Here is a 17,071-nt window from a genome sequence, read left to right as displayed (position 1 = left end):
TTTCAAATAACATAAAAAAGAATTAAGAACATTTTTACTATCGGTTTTTCTATATGATGTTTGCATTAACGTTTCCAAGAATATAAAAAAAAATTGAAAAAAAAAATGATAAATTGGACAAATTACAGGTCTGGTGAAAGTGGGGCTACAAAAAAAACGGTGCACCTTTTGGTTGACATGATTCCAGCCCTTGTAGTGATCTTGGAAAACAAAAAAATTTGAGAAAAAATTCTCCAATCTGCTTAAAAGCATGTCGCTATCGCACGTTGACTCTTAGTTAAGAAAAAAAAAAAAAAAAAAAATTCACAAAATGGCGTCGACATGAAATATCAATTTTTTTTACCCCTTTTGACCTTTTCGAATTCTTTTAAAAATACTCCAAAGTGAAATTTTTCAAAATCCAAGGACAGACGCGATAGAGAGATATATAAAGAAGATTCCCACCAAATTTCAAAAGAATCAGGTCGGGTAGAACTTGAGATATCATGTCAACCACTTCAAAAAAGTAGTTTTGAGAAAAACGCGTTTAAAGTTTGAGAAAACAATTATAGTGTAGAATAACTCGTATAATAACATTCAATACTCACTTTGGATTAATTGGCGACTTCAGATCCATACATTGGGCCTTCCTCAACTTCATATTCGATGTTTTGTGAAGTTCTTTCCAGCTAATCGAGCTGTTCTGCCTTCTTTGGAAGCAGCAGTAGCTCGTAGCTCAGAGCGCTCAATCCGAACTTCGTTACGTCTGATAGCAAATGAATGAGCTTCGAGTACCAACGGTGATGCCATAAGTCTCCATCATTTTTTAAGATGGGTAAATAACCTTCATTAAAAATGGCAACAGCTAAATTATTCGCAATTTGAATTATTTGAGATCCAGCGTGAATAATGGCAGGAGCAAAGTCCATATTAATGAATTGAGCGATTCATTGTTATTTTGAGTTTCGGATCCCAAACATCGATGTAGTAAATCGCCTTGGCAGCAGCCTTGGCAAAAACTAGATTTTACGACAGTATCGATAACTTTTTACTGTATTTACCAATAAGGGGTTGTAACGCCAAAAAGTGAAGTAAACCCTCGCTTCTTCCAGGTGCCATCTCCAGAAACCGTCAAGTGTTTTGGATTTTCATTAGGCTCAAATTCTGATAATAATTCTTGCTCTTCTTTTTACAGCTTTTGATATTAGCTGATCGTAAATTGCACTTGCGGCTGTATGTAAATTATCAAGACAACTGTAGTAAGTACTGATACATAAACCTTTGCATATATCCATGACACTACAAAAATATTTATTCCTTCTCTTCCTACTCTAAAAGTCTCATAGCTGTAACAATCCGGCGATTAATTTCATAAGCTTTGTTCACCAACGGACATGATTGAATGTATCGAACATTTTCACAACTGCACTGTAATGTAATTTTAAATCCTAAACCGCGTGGTGCCGTTTGAGAAAATTTAATTTCTTCTTTGCAGGTAGCACACACAATTAAAGTTGAGAGAGTTTGAAAAACTGAGAAAAATTCCAGAAGACAGTACCCAAAATTTTTGTTAATAACTATTTCCTCATCTCCAAACTTTTTAACTTTGCTGCGGAAGCACTCGTATAACTACAATCTTTTCAGCGGTAAATTGATTTGATGAAAATCGTTTCTTCTTGTGCCTATCTGGACGACTACTGCCCCCGCGCACTTTCTATCCATTTTTAAGCAAATAAAAAACAAAATTTATTATTTCACAAAACTATCCACAGAGCACTTTGTCTACTTCGCTTCAAGATTGAAAACTAAACTGAACAGAATAATAAATAATAAATATCAACATTATAACTTTCGCATTGAACAGTTCCTGGTATATTTAGTATGTATATTCCTAGTATATTAAGTATGTATAAAGGTATATATAGAAGTATAAAAATATATATTGAATATATATGAAGGCTTATGTCGAAAACAAAAGAGTTCTTGGAAAGAACGAGTGCTCAAGTCTTCCAGGAACTGCCACTGTTTATTGTGTGATTCGCGACGATCGGCCGGCTTAGATGCTGCGTCACAAAATCGACTGTATCTTCGAAAATAATTCGAATTTTGAAAAATCCATTTAAGGACATATTTTTAAGGGTCTAAACTTTGAAAATATGCAAAAAAAAAATCGATTTTTTCAAATTTCTAGACCAGAATACCCCCTTAATTATATTTATTTAATTAGCATAGATAAATATAACAACACCAGCAACAAAATAGGTGCTTACTGGTGTGAGAAATAATTGTAACACTACAAATAATAAAATAATTACCTCAATGATAAGTTGAACCTTATAGCCACGGGTTGCTGTGATAAGTATGTTATTACGTATATTATAAAATTTTATTCATTTAATTAGGATAAATAAATCTGACAAAAGCGAGAGAATAGTTGCATACTATCGTTAGAAATAATTATAACACTGCAAATAATTAAATGATAACCCAAATAATAAGTAAAACCATATAGTCACGGGGGTCGCTTGTACAAATATATCTCATTACATTTACTATTTACTTATAATTATTATATTTACTTAATAAGTTTATATAAATATAACAACAAAAATAAAATAGGTGTTGAATAACGTGAGAAATAATTATTACACTGCAAATAATACAATACTTACCGCAATAATAGGTTGAACCTTATAGCCACGGGTTGCTGTGATAAATATGTTATTACAATTACTATAAAATTATATTTATTCAAATAACATACATAAATATAACAACACAGATGCAAAGGATGCATAGTATCTTTATAAATAAAAAATCAACATCATCTAATGAACTAATTACCTTAATAATAGGTAAAACCTTCTAGTCACGGGTTGCTCGTATAAGTACATCTTACTACATTTACTATAAAATTATATTTTTTTAATTAGCATTAATAAATCTAACGAGAGCGAGAAAATAGTTGCATACCATCGTTAGAAATAATTATAACACTGCAAATAATTAAATGATTACCCAAATAATAAGTAAAACCATATAGTCACGGGTCGCTTGTACAAATATATCTCATTACATTTACTATTTAATTATATTTATTATATTTACTTAATTAGTATATATAAATATAACAACAAAAATAAAATAGGTGTTGAATAACGTAAGAAATAATTGTTACACTGCAAATAATATAATAATTACCGCAATAATAGGTTGAATCTAGTCACGGGTTGCTCGTATAAGTACATCTTACTACATTTACTATAAAATTATATTTATTCAATTAGCATGAATAAATATGAGATCAGCAATACAATAGATGCAGCAATTTATTAAAAATGATTGCAACACTGCAAATAATTATATAATTATCTCAACGATAAGTTAAACCTTATAGTCACGGGTTGCTCGTATAAGTGCATCTGATTAAATTTACTATAAAAGCATCTGATTACATTTACTATAAAATTATATTTATTTAATTATTATAAATAGATATAACAACAGCAACGAAATAGATGCACACTTTTTTTAGAAATAATTAAGTAATTACCAGAATATTAAGCTGAACCTTACAGTCACGGTTTCCTCGGATAAGTATATCTTATTATATGCTTCTTATAAAATTATATTTTACAATTAGTATAAATAAGTAAATATAACAACAGCGTTGCAATGAATGCATGCTGTTTTTAGAAATAATAATTCGACAACAGATAAGTTAATAATCACCTCTATCGATTTCAACGTTAAAGTCACGGGTTTTTAAATCTTACATAAGCTCTAGTACTTTTTCGTATTAACTGAGTTAACTATGTAATTAAAGTTTGTCTTTTTTTCTCGGGTAAAATCCTGTTGTTGTTCGGTTTACTCCTTTTGGTTTTCCTCTTATTCGTACTGGACTTGGCATTATGATTTCTTGTATTGCTGATATGTTTTTCTTTATTTGTTCTCCTGTTGCATCAATTTTTTTTTTTGCGAAGAACTGTTCCCTAAATCATTTTCAAAAACGATTCTACCAATACGCCCTTGACGCCATCCTTCGATCAATTTATCCAATAGTTCTTCCTTTTGTTTATACAATTCTCCTGTTGATAAGCTGCCGATTTCAACCAATTCATTTGCACGTTCTTTTAAAGCTTGCCGTCTCTGCGATGCTGTTTTTATACTTCGTACAGGTGTTTTACTAATTATTGGACTGCTTATGCTCGATGTTTCGTGGGGCTCAGCAGTTACTTCACGATATTTTTCATTGCTTAATTGTTGTATTCCATACTCCTTCGACCATTTATCAGCATATAGTTTATGATCAAAGATCGGTTTATCCACAAACGCACGATGAGCCATAATATGGCGGCATGGCAAATTTTTGCTTTGAAAGAAGTGGCAATTACATAAGTTCGATGATGTTACGTAGGTGTTTAAGTTTGTGGATATTGTCGATTCATCAGTATCTGAAGAGTAATTATTAATGACGATTTTTTTATATGCGTTCAGTTCTTTGGATATTTTTTTATATGCAAATGAAGTTAAATAATTCGCATATTCTCGCTGAATACTGCCTTCTTCTGAATTGTTTACATTCAATCGCTTCATGTAGTTTGTTGCAGCCTGTAAGTTTGTTTCTTGATTTTGAGATTTTAATAAAGCGAAAAAGTTTCTACCAAAACTGCACAGAGTACCTCAAAGTTCAGCTACCTCTTTCATTTGCTTATTTGTGCTTTCAACTATGTTATTTGTTAAATTACCGTAATTTCCTTCGACCATATTGTTTCACATAACATTTCATAGAAATGAACGTATTGACTTTCGGTTTCAGACTTTGCTAATTTTTCGAAAATTTCTAAGTATTTTAACTTCTCTTCGTTTTCTAGACTCATCTTTTTAATATTTCTTTCAAATGTTCTCAATGTATGAAATAAACACAAATAAAATTTTATGTTTCGAGGAAACACTTTAATAAAAGCATTTCGTTCATTAAGGTCCTTATCGGACATAAAACATCTAATTAACTAAAAAAAAGCACACCTCCTTCAAACTACCTCTTTTTACTACAAGCTACTTGGAGAAATCTTTTTTGGTAACTGTAATAAAGCTTTGGGAAGAACTGCCACGCAAAATTGTAAATTCGAGTAGCTTACAAGTCTTCAAAAAAGAAGTATTTAATTATTTATTAAATCTTGATAATTAAACAAATTCTAATAAATAACAAATTTAAATTAATTCATTGAAAATCAAAGATTAAAGTAAGGATGAAGAAATTGCTATTCGTAAAATTATTATGCTGAGTTATCATCTGATCTGATGACATTAAAATCCTATATTTTAAAATTATTGTTTTTATACTTTAAGTTCCAAGTTTAATATGATTTTTTTATTACCTTGTTTATATATAAATAAATTGAATTAATTATAGTGCAATATTATATTATATTATATTATATTATGTACTCACAGAAATTGCTTTCTTGTAAAAACTGTATTTTCTATGTAATTGAAATTGCCATTTGGCCTGTGCCTTCCCGGGAAAAAATGATCAGATCTGATCAGATCTGATCAGGCATGAGTCTTCAGGTCTGATCAGATATGAGTCATCGCCTGGCCAGGCTCTGTGCCTGATCAGATCTGTTCATGCTTGTGAACATGAACAGATCTGATCAGACCTGAACAGGCCTGGCCAGGTCTGATCAGACCCGGTCATTTTTCATATCTGATCAGACCTGAAGACTCATGCCTGATCAGATCTGATCTTTTTTTCCCCGGGATGCCTGTTCATATCTGATCATTTTTCCCCGGGATGCTCGTGCCCGACATTTCTCCTGTAAACATTCTAAAATATGATAATTAAATTGTCATAAAAATTATAAAACAGTGTTTATGAAATTTTTAGTAATAACATTGTTTTATTATCGTATAATATTATTTATCAACATATCGTAATATATGCTAACATACATGAAGTTTTTTTAATATATATTTTTATAACGCAAATTGAAATGTTTATATATTTATTTAGCATTTTGATATATTTCTTCTTCTATTCTTACTTCTTATCAAATAATGCTGATTAAGTATTGCTAATCTTTGAATTCTTACACCTTAATTTTTTCAAATTATTAATTAGAAAATATGAGTAAAATAAGATATTTAAATAGTAATATCACTTTCTTATAGTATTTTTTTTTTATATTATTTTTTTTTATAAAATCATTTTTATAAGTACTGCTAATCTTTGGATTTTGTTCTTTAAACTTGAATCTAAATATTTAAAAAAATATTAAAAAAAGCGTTCAACGAATTTTGCCCAAGATTGATAATGATATAAGTTGAGTAATCTTTATTTGTTTTTTTTTTTTTTTTTTTTTTGTTTATTTACGTCAAGCGGCGTATTTTAAATCATTAATGTTTTTCAAGTGATTTCAATTAAATGCAGTATTAAATATAATCTTAACTAATTATAAGTCAAAGCAAAGTATTTATAAAATTAATTATCTTTTTTAGCAGAGTTTTCAATGGCATGGTTATGGTTCCTTTTGTACTCCGTGATCCTCTGGCCCATTTCCTTTAAAATGACAGTAGAATCTTGCTTTGGCCAATTTTTAGTGGTTGCATAGCGAATAGCAAAATCTGCAAATCAAAAAATTAACATAAGTACGTCTTTGCGTGCATGCAGAAAATCTAATTAATAGATAAGAATCACTCACCAAGAATTGCATCTTTGCCCCGCTTATTAAGCGGTCTAATTGCAACATTTGATTTAGTGTCTTTACCACGAGGAGCTTGTCCCGTTAAGGTGTACTTCATAAGAGATTCATGGGTAAAAACCCCTTCTATCAATCTCCTCGCTATGTGTGTTGCTTTCTTAGAAGCTCCTGTTGCTGAATCATAAATTACATTTCTACAATAAACACTGTTACCGATGTTTGTCATCTATAAAATTGAAAAACTAATTATTAATTTATTCTTTTTAAGTAAGTTATACTTCTTTTATATAAAAATATATTAATTTTTTATTTAATCTTAAAATAAATGCTGCATGTATATTTCAATAATTATTCAATGAACAATGTAAATGTTATGTTGCCTTAAGAAACCATTTGATTATTGAATATTTAGGCTTATGTCCACGTGTTAATAAATTAAATTTCATTTTTCAAACTTAAAAAAATATTTTGCCAATTGATAACTGAGAATCAATAACTATTTAATTAATAAGGATTTTTCAAACTTTGGAAAAAAAACAACAATTCGAATTGAATTTCAACAAATTTAAGTGTTCTTTATGAAAATTTTCGTTAATAGTATTGTTTATTAGTTTATACGTGATTTGACTCAATTATAATTTATTGAAATCAAGAAAATTTTTTCTCAAACTACGCCAAAGAAGTATAACTTCTTACGTGCGGACACAAACACACACGGTTTTTGTTAATTAAACAATCATTTTTGCAATAAAAATTAAACAAAATAGAGAAAAATAAGTACCTTTCCACCGTCGAATTCTGGAGGAAAGAGATCCGCAGAATTGGCCTTCTCTTCGGTGTCATTAGATTCTGGTAGTATTTCAGGAGATACCTTGTTTTCGTCAGTTTTTTTAGAATCCGTAGCTTTGGATTTGTTAAAATCATTTAAATTTTTTGATGCTAAAACATTATTCATTTTTAAGCTCAATTTAGGAAATTCCTCTTGGGTTTTCTCTTTTTTGGCTTTTTCAGCCTCCAGTATTGCTATTTGGCGCTTGAGATCATCTTTTGTTGGACTGACTATACATTGAGGTGGCGTTTTTTCGTCACCCTCACTTTCCGAAATATGAGACGAATCACTAGAGCTTGGCGAAGAGTCAATTGGCTTTTTAGGTGGCTTTAGTTTCTTTATTTCTTCTTCTGAATCTTTATTTCTTCTACTTTTCTTCTCCATCTTAGTATCCTGTATAAATAATAGTATTAATATAAATTTAAATTGATTTTTTTTTAACTGCAGCGATCTTTAATTAAAGCAATAACTATAAAATAATTAATAAATGTCTTTAAAAAAAAATTATTTAATAGAAATAGTATCAATAAACAAAATTTTTTACCATTGTCTTAGATTTTTTTGGTGAGATCGAATCGGATGGCGACCAACTTCTTTTAGGGACATGTTTACGTTTAGGCCTAAGTACCCCAGCATCACTTGATTTTTTTGTACTTTTTTCAATCGTTTTATTAAACGTTGTTAATTCCATTTTTAAATACTTTGAATTACCTATAAACATTATTTATGAATTATTGCATATATAAAATATGTGATTCAACTCTAAGTTTAATAGACAAATATAAATAAGAATTTTTAATAACACACAGAAATCAGCCAGCATCGGATATTTTTCAAAATTATTCTTATTAATTAACTTACTTTTTGAAAAATTCCATGAATATTAATCAATCATTTGGAAATAAGAATAAGTGTTTTTAAATCTAATTTTATCTAAGTTTCTATAAATGCATTAAATTTCAACTAATTATTTTTATCCTTTTCATAGATTTTAGGTTATAATGTGTTATTAAAATTTCTAAAATATTTAATTATTCAAATGATAATGATTCTACGGTAGTTTAAAGAAATAAATAAAATATATTACTTGAGTGATCAATCACTTTTCCTTCAAATTCTTTTTTTCCTAGTTTAAAAAACACTTCATCACCTGCTATTATTTCATGAACTTGTTTACTTGTACACTCAATATCATTGTGATCAACAATATGTAAGCTTTTTGGTCGTCATATGATTGAACCAAAAACATGTTGATTGTTTAATGCTCGTACTCGCAAGCTTGTGGACTGAGAAAAAAGGACCATGGAAACTAAAAAAAGAATCAATAATAAAAATTGATTCTTTCTTAACAAATGTTCGACCACCGTATTTTTTTGGAAGAATGCCACGTAAATTAACATTATTTAAACACTTTAAGGCATCTGAATTTTACAATTGGGCATTATTTTATTCCCTTCCAGCGTTAAACGGTTATTTACCACTTCAATATTTTGATCATTGGATACTTTTAGTCAAAGGTCTGTTTATTCTACTTAAAACAACTATTACAGAAGAAGAAATGAACGAAGCAGAATATTTATTTTCGTCTTTTGTAGAAGAAATTGATACGTTATATTCGGATCGAGAATTAACCTACAACAGTCACCAGCTTCGACATCTTGTTTTGTGTGTCAGACGATGGGGACCATTATGGGGCACGGCAGCTTTTTGTTTCGAGAGTTTTAACGGTTATATTGCTAAATGTGTTCATGGTTCAAAACATCTTGGACAAGAAATAATTAATCATTTAACAGAAGTTCAAGCTTTACAATTACTCAAAAGTAAAATTATTGAGAAAAATTCTGATCCATCGGTTGAAGTAATTAGTCATCAAGTAATTGGAAAAAGTATAGACAATATAAAATTCTTACAGCTAATGATCAACAATTGTTGAGAAATTATGGTTTTGAAATAAAAATTTGAAAATGTTCGCACGAGCGAAAATTCTTAATGAAAGTTACACGTCTGAAATTTATAAAATTATAAAACTAATAGCCAAACAGTACAAATTGAATTTAAAAACAGTACTACAGTCTATGGATCAATTAAATTATTCTTCTTGACTGAAGATAATTTATTATATTTTATCCTTGATAAATATATTGAAGACAACAGTAAATATTTTGTTCATTCTACAAAGCAAGTGCGAGTTGATCATATTATTCCTTTTAAAAATCAATTCGTCATTATTAATTAATTGTAATCAGATACAAAATATTTTTCATGTCATTGTAGTGGGCAATTATTTATGCCAACGACCAAATATGTTAAGAAAAATTTTTAAATATTAAACGTATGTACATGTATGTTTATATACTCATAATTATTAATCTTTTGTAAATTTATCGATAAATGGAGTAAAATGTATTAATTATAATGTATAAAATGTTTCTTTACTCACAGACATAAATCAATATACCAAATCTGAACAGTGCTGATATATGGAGTTTAAATCCTGTATTTCTATAGGCTAGATCAGATGTGCTCAGACATGGACAGGTATAATCAGGTCTGAGCGTATTTAACGCTTCAGGCATGAGCAGACATGGACAGGTCTGATCAGGTCTGAGCGTATTTAACGCTTCCAGACATGAACAGGCATGGACAGGTCTGATCAGGTCTGATCAGGTCTGAGCGTATTTAACGCTTCAGACATGAACAGGCATGGACAGGTCTGATCAGGTCTGATCAGGTCTAATTTCAGGCCTGATCATACATGAACAGGCCTGATCAGGTCCAATTTCAGGCCTGATCAGATATGAACAGGTCTGATCAGTCCTGATCATTTTTTCCCGGGTTGGCATTAAATAAATAAAATCTAAATCTAAATCTAATTCTGCTGCAAGAATTTGAATTTTCATGCTTAAAACAGCGTGCCACCCATTCCAATGTACCAGCATCTTCATTTTTATGACAGCTGCTCCAACTATTTCTCCTCGGCCATTCCCTGTCTGGACCATCAATAAAAACAATATAAAATTGAGTTTAAATAGTTTATAAGTGCCATCCATAAAAATCATTTCTGGATAGGCTTCCATAGATTTTTCATGTCGTCATTGCAAAAATAAATGCCTTTAAACTGATTAGTTTCTTCTTCTTGAAAAACATGGATCGAGCACTCTAAATGATAAAATATAGATATTAAACGTTACGAAATCACGAAGTCATAAGTACACTGAGAAAAAAAGTACTGCTCTTGAGAAAATTTTCTTGTCACAAGAATATATATTCTTGATAATTTTCAAGAATATATTTTTTTGTCTTAAAAATTGATTGAATTATTTTTTGTTTAATTCAAGTGAACCTATTGGTTTGTTAATCTCTCAAAATTAAAACCAACATTTCATTATCATGATAGATAGTTGATATTTTTTGATGTACACCTACACCTAAGTTTATTACTTTGTATTAAAATTCTAAGTGAAAATTTATAAAACTATGTACAAACCTTTGCCATTCGGCTAATTGCCTTGGCATATTAAATAAATACATACATACATACATACATTTTTTGTCAAAACCAAAATTTATTTTAAACGATACTTGAGACAAGAAATTTTTCCTGGACAAAAATTTTTTTTTTCTCAGTGTATTTTAAAATAATAAAAACTTAATGTAGTCGTTTTTTAATAAATTTACGAAAGACTCCAAAGTATTTTCCGAGTCTCCTTTACAGGAAGCTTTCAAGTTTTGTAAATCCTTGTTGGTCACGAATTTCTTTTTCTTTTCAGCAAGATCGTTTTTCACTAGTCTCGTCTTAGCCCCTAATGACAACATTTGAATTGTTTGCTTTTTAGTTTCATCTGACAGTCTTCGGTGTTCCGGGAGAGTAGATCGTAGCTCCTATCAAAAAATCATTATAATTAAACGCTTTAAAGTCAATGAACACTATATAATTACTATTATTATGCCTTACCTTGTAGAGAATAGGATGATTTTCATGATTTAAATTTTTTTCAAAGACTACTAATTGCATTGCAGCTTTGTCGAAATGAATCTTGATGACAAATCTACAGCCATGATTGTAAGTACTGTCAAAAAATACTTTAATTAGCTACGCATTTTATTACAAAATCAGGCAGAGGAAAAATAGGTAATATTTCTATTTTTTCTTTTTCTTGTACGAATTTTGTGGGGAATTTTTTATGCGTTTTAAGCTAGAATATAGCGGGAACATTTAGGAATGGCCTGCAAGGTCAACCTCTTTTCAGATTATTTACTACAATAGAAAAATCGCTATGTGAAATACAGTATTAATTATTATGATCAACAGCAATTCTTGTAATATGTTATAAGATTCGCCTCTATGTTAGCCTAGCAAATTTTCCTGTTAATTTTGGGAAAATACCTATGTATTTATAGGAAAAATATTTTTTTTCTTTAATCTGTGTAGCAACATTCCTCAATTTGCAATATTTGCCCCGAAATTGTACATAAATATAGAAATTTGTTGACACGCCAGAAACTTAATTGCCTTAGACTTGGTCATTATTCCTGAAGGAGATATTCTAAGATAAAATTGATGCAACTTACAATTACTTAAAAGCTAATAGAGACATCAGGATGTAGTAAAGCTATTTTTTAACAGTAAATTTATGTAATCGTTTATTACCTAGTTATTCGCTGACCGATCGATTGATCCGATTTTGTTGCAGGACCTAATTTGCATTGGTAGCTAATACGTATATATTGAAATTTAGCGATCAATTTTTTTTTTCTGCGTCGTTTATATTCATATTTTTCAAGTCAGAAAGATGTAAAAGATCCCCACGTAACGTCGTGTACGTATCTCTTGTTTCATCGCTCCAGGCAGTCATAAACGTCGACAAAGCATTATATGAATCAAATGATTCTTGAGTTAAGCTGAGCGTTTCCATTTTCAGTAAAAACTTCAATTAAATACTAATTGAAAGAAATAATTAACACATCCGTAAAATCGTCAGTATTATATTCTTCAAGACAGTGAGAATTCGTCCGATGGACGGGGGCACGGGGAACGGGGTCATTTTACCCGTTTTTTGCGCATGCGCACGGGTAATTTACCAAAAGTAGGAAATATGACTGCTCCCGTGCCCTCGGGTCTCTCGGGTACTATTTGCGCGTGCGCATAGGTATTTTTTTAAACCACGAAAAGTATCCCTAGATTTGAAATTTTTTACCATCTGTTATTCTTATTACTAATGATAATTAACGATTAAGTTATTTATTGTTTAGTAAGAAATTAATTCATTCATTACCTTTGGTATGGAAGGGGAAAACTCACACATGCATAAAAACAAAAGAAATGTATCCGTGTGATCGGCTAACCTCGGTAATGAACTACATTCCGTTTGTAGTTTGAAAGCATCAAGATGGTGGTATTAAAAAAAATTTATTTTTTGTTTTTACGGTCCCATTGCAGTAAAGCTAAGAAAATTTTCTTGTTTCAAAAATTTATTCTTTTGACTTAAGAAAATAATTTTTTTCAAAATGGTATTCTTGGTTCAAAATTTTGGCTTTTGAGTCAATTTAATTTTTTATCAGGGAACCTATTTGAAATTGAAAATCCACTGTACGTTTTACAGCCTCAAAGCAGTAATGCTAAAAAAAAACAGATTGTTCTTTTCATTAGTATAAAATTTTTTATATAAAATTCCACCATACTCCGTGAATCGAAAATCCTGTATTTATCTTACTGCAATGAAGCCGTAAATTTCATGAATGCGTTTCCCTTATTGCTTCAATGCAGTAACGTTAACAATTGGTACATGAATCATTTTTCCTCTATCAAGTTGAATGATTTCATGAATAGAGTCTACTATTTCCGATGAGGTCGTTAGAGTATAAAACAACGATTATTTTATTTAAATTAAATCGAAAATCATCTCTATGATTTACTTTCTCAATCAAGAAAGACAAAAAATAAGATAATATTTCACACAGGAGCTTCAAATTGCTCGAATAATGATTCCTTCCACTATCAAATTTTTACTGCATCACTGTAGTACAGCAAAAATTTAGAATTAAGAAAATTTTGTTGTTAAATTTATTCCTTTAGTTATGAAAGGTGATTTAATCAGTTTGCTACGATTTAAATATCAAAGATTTCTAGTAAGTATTGATAGGAAAAAAATATTTTAATTAAAAATTGAATACTGCATAGTTGCAGTAAAGATGAAAAATAAATGTTAATAGAAATCTGAACATATAATTTTATTATCTAATTTATTAACAAATAAATGAAGAAAATGTATGAGATTTATTTTTCTATGTATGTGATAAATATTTTTAGTATCATATTAATATAAAAATGGAATAAGCTACAACACTTGATGTAGAATAAGGCTCGCGATTGTGATTAATTAAATCGTTCACTACGTCAATTTATTTATTAGCGATCGTTTTGTTTTTTCTTATCCTTGAGTAACACTTTATAAGTTAAAATAAAAATTATTCTAACAAAAGAATTACCATACAATGCGTAATCAATTAGATATTTAATTATTTACTTATCACTAAAAATATAAATATTTGTTAAATAAGATAAAAAGTTTTATGAGTTTCCAGTTCATTCATAAATTCCGTTATTATTCATTGATAAAATTATTTCTAGTTAATCATTATAAAAAAATAAATATGAGGAGTACTTCTTCTTTTGTTCTTCTTTGTGTGTTCAATAAAATGTTTGCCTGTAGTTTGGATAGCAAACTGTCGAAATCTTCTTCAATAATGATGGAATCATACTAATAATGCCAGCATAATTGATTTTTCCATCGACAGTTTTTGGTAGAGAAGAAGCGTCATATTCTATTTAAAAAGTGATTATGAAATAAATTAATTTTTTTAAGCCTTTGAACATCAATAATTTTTCTTTCATGACATTTTAATAACTATATTTACATGTAAAATAAAATTCTCTGCTTACATCTGATAAATGATCCACATTGCTCGATTGAGCTGCTTGGCTATCAGGTAAAGTACTGACAACAGGGATCATGACCGGCTCGATATTATTTTCTATTTATTCTAAAAATAACGTAAGAATTAATATTAATATAAATATTGTACAATTTACAAGAAACATTGCAATAAAAATTAGAGGTTTACTTACTATACTGTTATTAACGTTGAATGACGCTACCCACGGCTTCATTTTTATAACTCTGTAGTCTTGATTTCTGAAAAAAGTTTACGAAGTTATTAATGGGCCCAAAATTGGCAGATGCCATTTCTCGCATAAAATTAGCTGTAACTTTTTAAAAATTTTAAATTTCTGATAGTAAACACTCACTTAGAAAACGAAAAATCTAGATAAGTATTTTTAAAAAGAAATTCCAACTTTTCTAAAAATTACAGAACTTTACACGTAAAATGCTGTCAGGCTTAATCTTGGGTCATTGGGTAAATAGATCATATTCACACTGTCATGGTCTAGCAATTTCATATATAGAATTATCAAAAACATGATAGTGAAATCGCAGACGTTATAATTTTTATTTTGTTGAACAATTGAATTCGTATCAGAAAAATATTTTAAAAAATTGGTAATTATTTACAAGTGGGGTCAACCCCATTTTGGGTCACAACTAGATGAAAAATTAACATTTTTAATTTTTTTTGATTCTGATTGGTTTTACGGCGCATTTACGATAAAAATGTCGTGATAGAAAAAAAATTCGATAGTTTTTGCCTTTAAAAGTTGAAAAGTTTAGCTTTCATTTTTTTTGAGTTTACTCCTTAAGAATCGATTTTTCATATATAAGGCGCCCGGTATGAGAAAATTTTGAGGAGTAAAATCTACTGATGAATGACCTCGTTACGTTTTTGATAAAAATTATTAAATTATTATTAAATAATTTTATCATTTTGATAAAAAAAATTTAACATCGCCCAACATGGGTTAACCCTACTAGTAAATAATTACCAAAAATTTCCTTTTATAGATTTTTTAATCTATTTATGTGAAATTTTCATTTTAAATTTTAGTTAATAATTTTTTGGCAATAAAAATTTTAACATCTGCGAAATGTTTGTTAGTTTCAGAATCATTAAAAGACAATATTGATTTTACAACTTACTTCAGCTGGATTAAGATCATCATTCAACACTAGCTGTAATGATACGCAAATATTGTTTGTCTGACGTGGTCCTGAAAACGATGACAGCTGGACATAAGTTCAATTTGACGCTACAAATAAAGAGTTGTGTTAATAAATTCCTTCCAATGGTTAAATGCATCAGTTTCGAAGTTTAAGCATTATGTCGAATTTTTACCTGATTTTTTCAAGGTTCTCTTCACATTCGGCGTTGTTTTCAAAAATTCACTGGGTCGACCAATTACATTAATTTTAGCAGGTGTTTTGATGCTGCTCAAGTCCATTCCTCTATCCTCGTCTAAAGTATTATCAATTGATAAATTTTGAAACTTGATTCTAATTCTTTTTCATCGTAAACTATCTCTAAATTTTTGTTGCTTGAAAAATCATCTATTACATTATCTAAAAACTTTACATTTTCTATCAAATTCTAAGCCACATGACAAACTCACAATATTAACTAATTTTGAAGTTTTGGTTTGAACAATTTTCCTTTTTTGACTAAGTGATTGAGTTTGATTTTTTATATTTTTGATACAACAGACAATTGTTTTTCTTGAGTGAAGACGATGGAGAAGATGAAATATTTGCAGCCAGTAATTGATCTTTACCCAATCGTTGATTAATTAAAGATGTCGAACAACGGTAGTTGAAAGAAATGCCGTACAGCAAAGATATGCTGACATGGTAATTGAATGATGTATTTATAATACAACTACATGATGTTGCTCTGAAGCTTTTTAAATTGTCTATCACACATAAGCTTCGTGAGTTTGTCAACTTCTGAAAAACAATCTTTTGCTTTTTAAGTTCCTTCAATACCATATCGCTAGCATATTTTTGTCAATGACTTTAACATATTGCTCAGGAGAATCAATATTCAAACGGAAGATTAGGCACTCTTGAGAAACTGTTTTGTTGTCCGAAACTGACTTTCAGTGGGTTGTGGAGAGTCATACCACTCCAAAAAGTCTTTAATAGTTATTACTAATGGTGAATTTTTAACAAGAACCAGTTTCAACTTTCTCCATTGATCGACTCTTAGCCTGTTGTTTGTTGTGCTAGCTTCCAATTATTCTTCTTTAGGACCGTATAATGCATTCAATCCTCCCGGATGTTGTGCGCCACTAAGCTGAAAGTATATTCGCAGTTGTTGTGGACGCGACATATTAAATTCCAGGTACAGCTCATCATAATCATCTTCTGAAGAAACATAGACCTATTGTTCAAGAATTGTAAAGGCAGTCGTTTTCTCTTCTTTATTTAAATTCATGTTAGTATCTTCCACAACTTCTTTTAAAAGTTTTTAGTGTATGAAAATACAAATATAAGTTGGCACAGTAGGAAACAAATTTTTATGACGTCTCGTTCAGCTTCAGATCTTGTCTGTCATAAAACATTTAATGCCTCGCCACGATCTTCATTATCTGTTTTAAATGCTTGTA

At 29.6% G+C, this 17,071-nt stretch overlaps 3 protein-coding genes and 1 long non-coding RNA gene across 6 annotated transcripts in view; 1 reads left to right on the top strand and 3 right to left on the bottom strand.

Annotated features, from left to right (window-relative positions):
- Nucleotides 1-6,323: 6,323 nt before the first annotated feature.
- On the bottom strand, nucleotides 6,324-10,079 carry LOC123265135 (titin homolog). The gene is made up of 5 exons (XM_044728784.1): nucleotides 9,953-10,079; nucleotides 8,057-8,223; nucleotides 7,465-7,905; nucleotides 6,684-6,909; nucleotides 6,324-6,606 (listed from the first exon to the last, which is right to left on the bottom strand). Exons 2-5 carry the CDS (start codon nucleotides 8,201-8,203, stop codon nucleotides 6,464-6,466), a joined length of 957 nt encoding a protein of 318 aa, XP_044584719.1. The 5' UTR covers nucleotides 8,204-8,223; nucleotides 9,953-10,079; the 3' UTR covers nucleotides 6,324-6,463.
- Nucleotides 10,080-10,462: 383 nt separating this feature from the next.
- Nucleotides 10,463-12,537, bottom strand: LOC123265161. Its single transcript, XM_044728820.1, has 4 exons — nucleotides 12,164-12,537; nucleotides 11,468-11,582; nucleotides 11,191-11,394; nucleotides 10,463-10,671 (listed from the first exon to the last, which is right to left on the bottom strand). The coding sequence occupies exons 2-4, from the start codon at nucleotides 11,525-11,527 to the stop codon at nucleotides 10,597-10,599; spliced, it is 339 nt and encodes a 112-aa protein (XP_044584755.1). The 5' UTR covers nucleotides 11,528-11,582; nucleotides 12,164-12,537; the 3' UTR covers nucleotides 10,463-10,596.
- LOC123265095 (protein draper) overlaps nucleotides 12,478-17,071 on the top strand; it is a 16,758-nt gene continuing 12,164 nt past the window's right edge. For all 3 annotated transcript variants that reach the window (XM_044728714.1, XM_044728712.1, XM_044728713.1), the window contains exons 1-2: nucleotides 12,478-12,489; nucleotides 15,883-15,887. The gene's annotated coding sequence lies outside the window, so the exon portion shown is untranslated. The remainder of the gene's footprint in view (nucleotides 12,490-15,882; nucleotides 15,888-17,071) is intronic.
- LOC123265176 lies at nucleotides 14,157-15,929 on the bottom strand. The gene is made up of 5 exons (XR_006509519.1): nucleotides 15,805-15,929; nucleotides 15,609-15,718; nucleotides 14,642-14,708; nucleotides 14,456-14,556; nucleotides 14,157-14,337 (listed from the first exon to the last, which is right to left on the bottom strand). It is a non-coding gene; the product is annotated as an uncharacterized LOC123265176 (long non-coding RNA).

The sequence above is a fragment of the Cotesia glomerata genome, linkage group LG5 (assembly GCF_020080835.1).
Source record: "Cotesia glomerata isolate CgM1 linkage group LG5, MPM_Cglom_v2.3, whole genome shotgun sequence".
Lineage (NCBI taxonomy): Eukaryota > Metazoa > Arthropoda > Insecta > Hymenoptera > Braconidae > Cotesia > Cotesia glomerata.
This window is presented reverse-complemented; position numbering and strand designations above follow the sequence as displayed.

Excerpts from the sequence above, each read along its gene's own strand:
- LOC123265135 (XM_044728784.1), bottom strand. The coding sequence starts at position 8,203 with ATGGAATTAACAACGTTTAATAAAACGATTGAAAAAAGTACAAAAAAA. Across the intron at positions 6,910-7,464 it reads CAGAATTCGACGGTGGAAAG|ATGACAAACATCGGTAACAG; the intron begins GTACTTATTTTT and ends TCAATTTTATAG. Across the intron at positions 6,607-6,683 it reads GGGCAAAGATGCAATTCTTG|ATTTTGCTATTCGCTATGCA; the intron begins GTGAGTGATTCT and ends TTTGATTTGCAG.
- LOC123265161 (XM_044728820.1), bottom strand. The coding sequence starts at position 11,527 with ATGCAATTAGTAGTCTTTGAAAAAAATTTAAATCATGAAAATCATCCT. Across the intron at positions 11,395-11,467 it reads ATCATCCTATTCTCTACAAG|GAGCTACGATCTACTCTCCC; the intron begins GTAAGGCATAAT and ends ATTTTTTGATAG. Across the intron at positions 10,672-11,190 it reads AAAATACTTTGGAGTCTTTC|AGTGCTCGATCCATGTTTTT; the intron begins GTAAATTTATTA and ends TTTATCATTTAG.